At 34.3% G+C, this 9012-nt stretch overlaps 2 protein-coding genes and 1 long non-coding RNA gene across 3 annotated transcripts in view; 1 reads left to right on the plus strand and 2 right to left on the minus strand.

Annotated features, from left to right (window-relative positions):
• Positions 1–393: 393 nt before the first annotated feature.
• LOC112092911 lies at positions 394–1613 on the minus strand. The gene is made up of 3 exons (XR_002902816.1): positions 1525–1613; positions 691–798; positions 394–557 (listed from the first exon to the last, which is right to left on the minus strand). It is a non-coding gene; the product is annotated as an uncharacterized LOC112092911 (long non-coding RNA).
• A 1404-nt stretch (positions 1614–3017) lies between these two features.
• On the plus strand, positions 3018–3542 carry LOC21400024. Its single transcript, XM_010105191.1, has one exon. The coding sequence runs from the start codon at positions 3018–3020 to the stop codon at positions 3540–3542; it is 525 nt and encodes a 174-aa protein (XP_010103493.1).
• A 1427-nt stretch (positions 3543–4969) lies between these two features.
• The window catches only part of LOC21400025 (ribosomal RNA small subunit methyltransferase, chloroplastic), a 17247-nt gene continuing 13204 nt past the window's right edge, over positions 4970–9012 (minus strand). The window contains 3 exon segments of the mRNA XM_024170202.1: positions 4970–5089; positions 5191–5301; positions 5559–5642. Coding sequence (XP_024025970.1) covers positions 5024–5089; positions 5191–5301; positions 5559–5642 — 261 coding nt within the window. The 3' untranslated portion in view covers positions 4970–5023.

The raw sequence follows: 9012 nt of genomic DNA on the forward strand, positions 1-9012 counted from the left end.
ACCACGATACTTACTAACAAAACCGGTGTCAGCAGCTTCATTTTCCAAATAAAAAGAGACGGCGACCCTTTTGCTGCCACCTTGGGTTCAGCTAACACTTTTCTTTTTTCCTTTTTTTTTTTTTGGAAAACAGGAGTATTCTGCAGAGAATAATGAAGAACCATATGTCAAAAAATCAGCAAATCGGTCAAAACGTCCATGGAAAATTTAATTAACGAGCTCATGAGTAGTTTTTCACGAATCAAATGAAATCTTACTGTGTTAATTCTCTCTCACGCCATTTTGCAACCAGAGTTCTTTGACATCGCCACGGTTGTAGAAGGCCAACTCGCCATTGCGGAACAACAACAAAAAACCAAAACCCAAAGAAAGAACCAATTCACAACAAGATGAATTAAAGACATTTTAAATAATCAAGCCATGTATAAACGTGTACAGTTTCACGAATATTGAGAAGTTATGTTAAAAGAAAAAAAGAAAAGCCCCTCAAGACTCTTCCTACCAAGAAAATTAGTCCTCAGATAATTATTTGAAGATATGGTTCCGTGTAGCAACATCTGCATTTTTTTACCACAATGACAACTAAGAATTATAAATCTCGCGAGAAAAAATGAAAAGTACATTCTAGGTGACAAAAGACAGAAATTAAAGAGAATTTATCATAGATCGGAATAAAGATTTTGAATTGACCTGTCAGGCAATACTTAAAGAAAGCACTGTCATTCTGCATAAACCTTGCAACAGCACTGCCATGCCTTCAACAGGCCTATGAGAAATTGATGCACCAAACTTGTGTACCTGTGAGACAATTACAAAGTAGTAGCTTTATGGAGGAGCTTAGATTTGTAGACTTGGTTCGTTTTAGAGTTTTTTTGCAGTAAAAACAAATGAAGACATCAATCTATCACACAATAATGATGTAGCTTTCAAAAAAGGAAATTTTATAACTATGTTTTTTAGCAATTAAAATGCATAACTATTGTGAAAGAAAAATATGCCCTTTTCTAAAACTTAGTAATGAAAACAAGAAAAGGGGAGAAAGGAAAGGAAAGAAAAGAAAATAGGGACCTTTTGTTTCTTTTTAAACCATTAATATCTGTGGTGGTGTGAATTTACAATGTACAATTGAAAGACCAATTAAGCAAATATTTCTTTTTAAACCATTAATATCCGTGGTGGTGTGAATTTACAATGTACAATTGAAAGACCAATTAAGCAAATAATAAGAAGGTTTGGAAGCCCTACCTACAAAAACATAAGAGACACTAAACCATTCCAGCTCTGTAGAGTCAAATTGAGAATTATATTATTAAAAGTAAAAGAAAAGCAGAGAGGTTTCTCCAACTAATTTTTCCATCATCTCTCTCTTTTCCCAAACACATCCATCTCAATTTTCTTCCCTTTCTTCTCAAACCACCTCAATCACATCTACATGCATAGTAGAAATTGCACGTACAGCCAAATTACACATAGCAAACACAAGAAGACAATTAAAACTAATGGGAAATGAAAAAAATGCATTACCAAGTTGTTTATTGGAGTGAGCAAAATAGGGGCTTCCCTCAAAACGTCACCCCTGCTCTTCTTCCTATCTTGTTTAGAACAAATGGACATTTTTTAAAGCATTTTAACAAATACCGAAAAAGACTGAAAAAAAAATAAGAAAAGGAAGAGAATAATCTACAAGGAAAATATAACTTAAAGAGAGAGTCCTATTCAACAAGGGAAGAAGGAGAAGAAGAAGGACGAAGGCGCTGAAGCAAGCTCTCTAATTCTCACAATAAATGCAAACCCATATCTCTCCTCTCTCTTTTTTTTTCTTAAATTTTTTAAACATGCAATATATATGTGATAGCATTAGCGATAGGTTTGGGCCCTCTTTTCTTGTATAAACGACCGACCAAGTCAAAAATAACATCGCGTGCGTTTGTAATTATTTTTAAAAATGTTTTTAGACGAAAATAAAAATAATTTATAAATCACATTTGTTTGATAAAAATTTCAAAAATAAAAATGAAAACAAAAATTTGTATGAAAATAATATTTGAAAAAAAATAAAAAATGATTCAAAGTTATTTTTTCTTTTTCCTTTTCATTTTTAGTACATATCAACAAAATTATATTAAATGATTAATAATTAATTACTAATTATATTATAGATTAATTAATAATTAATAAATAGATATACTTAATAATTAATAAATAGATAATAATTACGTATTTATTATTTAAATATTAATTTATTACTATTAAGTTTTTAATTTTATTAATAAAATAATAAATAATATAGTAATTAATTATTTAGTTAAAGATTAATTACCAAAAATTAATTATATAACATATTAACAATAAAACAAGTAATAATAGGTTTTTTAAAAATTAATTAATAATTAATATATCAATTAAAAATTATGTTAATTGTAATCTATTAATTAGTAAATAACTGATAAATAAAAAATTAATAATAATTACTTAATTAATAATAAATTTTAAATTATAATTATGTAATATATTAATCAATAATAATCAATAATTGATAATTAATCATTAATCATTATAAAAAGAATAATTATAAAAAATTAATCATGTGATATATCATATAATATATTATTAAACAAACATTAGTAATTAATTAACTAATTATTTAATTATGTAACTAAACCTTAAGTAGTAAATGGAATATTAATAAATTATATATATACTAATTATTTTTTTAATACACTAATTTATTATTTATAATCTAATAAATATGAGTATATTATTAAAATAATAATTATTTATAATTAATTACTATTTTTTAATTATTTAATATATTAATTTATTTTTATTATATTTAAACTAATCTCTAGACTACTAAATATAATTTCGGGTTTCAAAATAATTTTCAAAATAATTTAATTTTTATTTTTATATCAACATAAAATCATTTTGAAAAGGCCCGTCAATTCATCACAATTCCGTCTGAGAACTCAGAATACAGATTCAGAGAGATTCCGACTGTTTGTTTGGGAAAATCCATGGCGGAAGCACCACCACCACCTCAAAAACAGGCATCCCCGTCACCATCATCAGTAGCGGAGCTCATAGTCTCCTTCGAGCAAGCGATCATGGCAGCCAAACAGCTCCCTTCCACGGCCGTCCCTTCCCACCTCCTCCAAATCCACTCCTCCTTCCAACACGTCCACAACCACCTCTCCGCCTTCCTCTCTCGTCCCCAATTCCCCCTTCCCCTCCTCCCTCCCCAAGAGAATGCCCTCTCCTCCGCCGCCGCCACTGCCGACCCGATGCAGCTCGGCGACGACGACGAAAACGACAACGGCGACGTCGAGCAGGTCAATTCGAGAGGGATCGTGGATGGAGTGGAGGAGAAAATGAGGAATTGCTTTATTAAGAACAAGCGGCGGAAGCGGCGGCTCTCTGCGTCAGCGCTGGAGGAGAGAACGAGGTTCATCGACGACGGGTTCGGAGCTGTCGGTGAGGGTTTTGATCCTTATGCCACCAGGTTAAGAGCTTTGGAGCTTGTTTATCAGTTTCATGGCTGAGAAACTAACAATTTAGCTCAAAGCTTTGCAATTCTTCAGTTCGTGTTCAAATTAATAGGATAGAAGGGTCGGAGGACAGAGATTGTGATTGATTACAGCACAACAATGTAGAACATGCATGACATGATCAGAAACTTCAGTTTTTCATATTCTGAAACCAACCTCACTTTCTGGGGAAAATTTTGTTCATGTTATGTGAATGAAATTTAGGAATATTTTGTGTTTACTGCAAGAAATTAAGGGCGGTTTACTGATACGAGTTTTTAATTCGAATTAAGATGTTATTTTATGTGAAATTTTTTTATTATAATAAAAAATTTAAATGTGATTATTTTTAAAAACTTTTCACTATAATAAAACTTAAATTTTAAACTCAAATTAAGGAAATGAACAGGACTTGAGAATATAACAATATAACAACAATTCAACACTACACAAAAATTGTAGACTTAAAGACTGTTCGACAGTTCTATTTTTGAGTTAAAAACTAAAAAAAAATAATAATTTGAGTTCAACTTTATTCGAGTTCATATTCTTTTTAAGTTTGAACTCAAATTTGGGACAAAAACTCGAGTTCAAGTTTCCCTTTCAACTCGAGTTCAGAAACTCAAACTCAAATTAATGAATAATATTTTTTCTATTCTTAAAAATACTATAACTTTTTCATTTTAATTCTGATTGAGATGATTTTTTTTCTATGCGTTGATAACAGAAAGATGAATAAAACTCCACACATATACCCTATTAAAATTTTTCATCAACATTGAGTTTTTATTAAAATACTATTTAAATACAAATTCAAGTTTTGACTCACTCAAACACAAATTTAAAAAGATTCTTATCTCAAACCATAATTTAAATGTACACAACCAAACACAAACTCAAGTTACAATTTCAACTCAACTTATAACTCAAACTCAATTCAAAATCTACACTCAAGTCACCTAACTTAAAAAGGGCAAAAGAACAACTCTCGGGGCCGTACCGGGGCCGCCACGGGGCCGAACCGGGACTGTCCTGGAGTTGTACTGAGACTGCCCCGGGGCTGTACCGGGACTGCCCAAGGCCGCCCCGGGCCCGTACCGGGGCTGCCCCGGGGCCGTACCGGGACCATATAGCATCATGTAATAAAAAAACAACTCATACAACAATTAGTGGTCTTATTGGGGCTTTTTTTATTTTTTGTTTTTTGAATATCTACTTTGGGGCCTAAACTTATGTAACCAATGTGAAAATTTGCTGCCAAGCCCTCGATGCGCCTCGAACTTTCTGGATTGCCCATCTTCATTTCAATTCTTTAGCCATGACCAATAATAATAATAATAATAATAATACCAATAACAATACCAATAACAATAACAATAATAATAACAATAACAAAATAATAATAACAATAACAATATATTAGATATCCACATGTTTGCCTTCTATGTCCCAACATTGTTCTATGGAGGCGCACTTTGGTAAAACCAGTGGAATTATTAGGTTTCCATGATCAAATTATGAAGCTTCACAAAATCATCTAAGGCCAGCTCTCCCGGTCTTGACTGCAAAATAAATAGGATAATCATAAATGAATGAACAAGAATTTGAAGGCTATAATCAAATAATTCATCAAGCACAATAAATAATATCAGATGATTTATACCGTCGGTGGAAGGCCAACGTTCCTGAGAGCATTCTCAATCTCAGAGGATGAGCAGATATGTTGTAGCAATCTTCGCAACATCTTTCGTTTCCCGTTAAAAACAGAGTTGATCTACATCAGTAAACAAGGAGAGCATGTTAGCAGAAAGAATGTTTAATTTATTCAACAAAAGATAGTACAAGTGCTTAAAGGTGGTCTTAGGTTGTGCTTGTGCATACATGTGTGTTGATGTAATGTTTAGGATTCAAAATACATAGCACGTACGTTGAATAAAGCTCTAGCATTTGAGTGAGCATAGGGATCCAATATCTTGAACAAGAAGCAGTAGTGAAAGTAAAATCTTAGGATTATTTCAGAAGTTGAACTACCATTGAGAAGAAGCTTTTGGTGGAGGAAACTGAGGGGTAGTCTTCAGCTCGCTTCAGCTTAAATTTTACAATAGCAGCATCAACCTATTGTAGCATAAGAAAAGGATCAGGTCAGTCTCAAATCATATAGAGAAGAGAACACCGGAAAAGGTGGAAGGTTGGTTAATTAGTATCTTTATATACGAGTAAAAAGGAATTAAAATCCAAAACTAACTCATCCAGTCCCTGACAGAAGAACCATTAAAAAATGTTTGTCTTGTTTTTGTTCTTTTGTTTTTGTTTTTGTTTTTGTTTTTGTTTTTGCTTTTGATTTTGCTTTTGCTTTTCTCTTCTTTTTTTTTTTTCAATGCAATGCTAAGGAAAATGGGGGAAAAATAAGCTTTATGCCTAAGATGAAGAGCATCCCCTATGGAATGCCAAAATTTGGCATTTTCGGTAAGAAAACTAATACTCAAATCCCATGCTATACTTATGTCAAATTTGACGTATATATACTTGCTGCCAAATTTAGCACCAAATATAGCAATCTCAAATTTTGGCATTTGGTTGCTTATCGGTTTATGTATTAACCGATTATCATTTTCAAATAATTTATGAATTAAAAATTACCTTTTACAAGTTCTAAAGATTATTTATGACTAAAAATAGATATGGCATTTAAAACAGCATTATGCATTGTCATTTTACACTTTTGTGCCAAATATGGCATTGATATGAGATACTCTAAAATCAGGTTGATTTAGGTCTAGATTTTGAAATACAAATTTCTGCTACCAAAAACTTAGCAACGGGTCTCCTTTCAAGTACACACATGAGATATCACATATCTAGCTATCGAAGTATAATGTATAGATACAATTATTTAACATATTTGTCGAGAGGTATTTTAGGCTATAAATCAATTAGGAAAATTAGTTTTAACAATTCTAGATTTTCAGGGATTGTGGTAGATATCCTTTCTTATTTTCTCTCTATGTAAACTCTATAAATACTTAGCCATGTAATTATTCAATATAGGAAATAAACAAATAATTCTTCATCCCTAGTTTGCGTCATGGTATCAGAGCCCTAGGGCGACTCTTTGGGATTTCACGACACCGCCAAGCAGCCTTCATTGCTGCCGGTCATCACAGCATCATTCTATCTTTTTTTTCCTTCTTTTCCTCTTCTTTCCTATCTTTGAAATTTGCTTGAGCAGCCTTCATTGCTGCTTTTCTTCCCCTTTATTCAATCATGTCCGATTCTGAACCCAAGACCACCAGCCCTTCCTTGACTAATGAGGATGTTTCTCCTGCCTAGAAAACCGGAGACTTGCAGAATATTAGAGCCTCTTATTGACTCAATGGGAGGAACTATCTCAAGTGGTCACAAGTCGTTCGCACGTACCTCAAAGGAAAGGGAAAAAACAGCCACCTGCTTGGGACTGGACCAGCAAAAACAGACCCCGGATTTGTGGCATGGGATGAGGAGGATTCAATGATTATGTCATGGCTGTGGGATTCAATGGAACCAGCCATTAGTGATACTTGTATGTTTCTGACTAGTGCGAAGGGGATATGGGATTACATTCAACGTACCTATTCAAAGGCACGTGATGCAGCCCAGGTGTATGAGATAAAGATTAAGACAAATGGAATGAAGCAAGGAGACAAGACTGTCACAGAGTATGCCAATTTTCTGCAGATCATGTGGCAGGAATTGGATCACTATCGAGTGTTCGAGATGAAATGCCCGGAGGATGCAGCAATTCTCAAGAAATATATTGAAGGTGACAGAGTGTATGACTTCTTGGCTGGATTGCATTCTAAATTTGATCAAGTTCGGTTACAAATACTCAGTAAGGAGGAGGTTCCTTCACTGGAAGAGACCATCTCAATTATTCATGGAGAGGAGAGCCGAAGGAATGTGATGCCAGAAAAACCACGTGGTATGGAAGGGTCTGCTCTGGTGACTAAATTGGAACATCATGAAAAGAATAAGGATGACCAGCCAAGGAATTTAGGAAGGGAGAACCAGAGAAGGGAAAATCGAGATACTTTATGGTGCACCTATTGCAAGAAGTCGAGGCATACCAAGGAAAATTGCTGGAAGTTGAATGGCAAACCTCCAAGCAGTGAGTGGGGAACACGTGGAAGGCAACAAAGGCCCCAAGCTCATCTCACAGAGCAATCAAAGGCTGAAGAAGGACCGGACAGCAAGGGATTCAAGGGAGATGAGATAGGGTTCAAAAGGGAAGAGATTAAAAAATTACAGAGTCTATTGAGTTCTCTTGAAAAACCATCGGAGCTAGTTCCTTAGTTCCCTCAGGTAAACCAATGATTTCTTATGGATTGCACGCTTCTGACAAGTTTTTTGATGATTCTTGGATATTAGATTCCGGAGCCACGGACCACATGACACATTCCTCACATTTTTTCCGTACATATACTCTTTGTCCGAGTAATAGGAAGATTATTGTTGCAAATGGAGAATTAGCTACAGTGGTAGGTTTAGGAGACGTTTATATTAATCCCTCCGTGGTCTTTAAAAATGTCTTGCATGTGCCGAAGTTATCAGCTAATCTTATTTCTATTCAAAAACTTACAACTGATCTTAAGTGTTGCGCAATATTTTTCTTGTCTCATTGTGTTCTTCAGGATCAGGCCTCAGAGAGGAAGATTGGACTTGCTAAGGAAAGAAATGGTCTCTATCACCTGGAAATTTCAAGGAAAACCGCCAGTAACTTGCATGTGTCTCTTCTCAGTTCTTCCAATAAAGATGCCATTTGGCTTCACCATTATCGTCTTGGTCACCCGTCCTTTAGAGTCCTACAAATTATGTTTCCACAATTGTTCATAGGATTTGATATTTCTGAGTTTCATTGCGATGTTTGTGAACTAGCAAAACATACTAATGTTTCTTTCCCTATCAGTAATAAAAGAAGTGTTTTTCCTTTTCAATTGATCCATAGTGATATTTGGGGTCCATCTACTATTCCTAATGTATCAGGGGCTCGTTGGTTTGTCTCATTAATTGATGATTGCACGTGTGTAACCTGGCCGTTTTTACTTAAACAAAAATCTGATGTCAGTAATATTATTCCCAGCTTTCATTCCATGATCCAAAACCAATTTGGGGTTAAAATAAAAACCTTTAGGTCAGACAATGCTAAGGATTATTTCAACCAAGTTTTATCACCCTATTTTCAAAAGGGAGGAATTATTCACACTTCTTCTTGTGTGGATACACCCCAACAAAATGGGATAGCTGAGAGGAAAAATGGGCACCTATTAAATGTCACTAGAGCCTTGTTGTTTCATGGAAACACGCCTAAATCCTACTGGGGGGAAGCCGTCCTAACAGCCACGCACATGATAAATAGACTACCCTCACGTGTACTTGACAACAAGAGTCCTATGGAAATTCTTAATGCCCACTACCCTCACTTTAGAACCTCAAATGGCCTTATACCTAG

This window comes from Morus notabilis, unplaced genomic scaffold (assembly GCF_000414095.1).
Source record: "Morus notabilis unplaced genomic scaffold, ASM41409v2 Scaffold413, whole genome shotgun sequence".
Taxonomy (NCBI): Eukaryota; Viridiplantae; Streptophyta; class Magnoliopsida; order Rosales; family Moraceae; genus Morus; species Morus notabilis.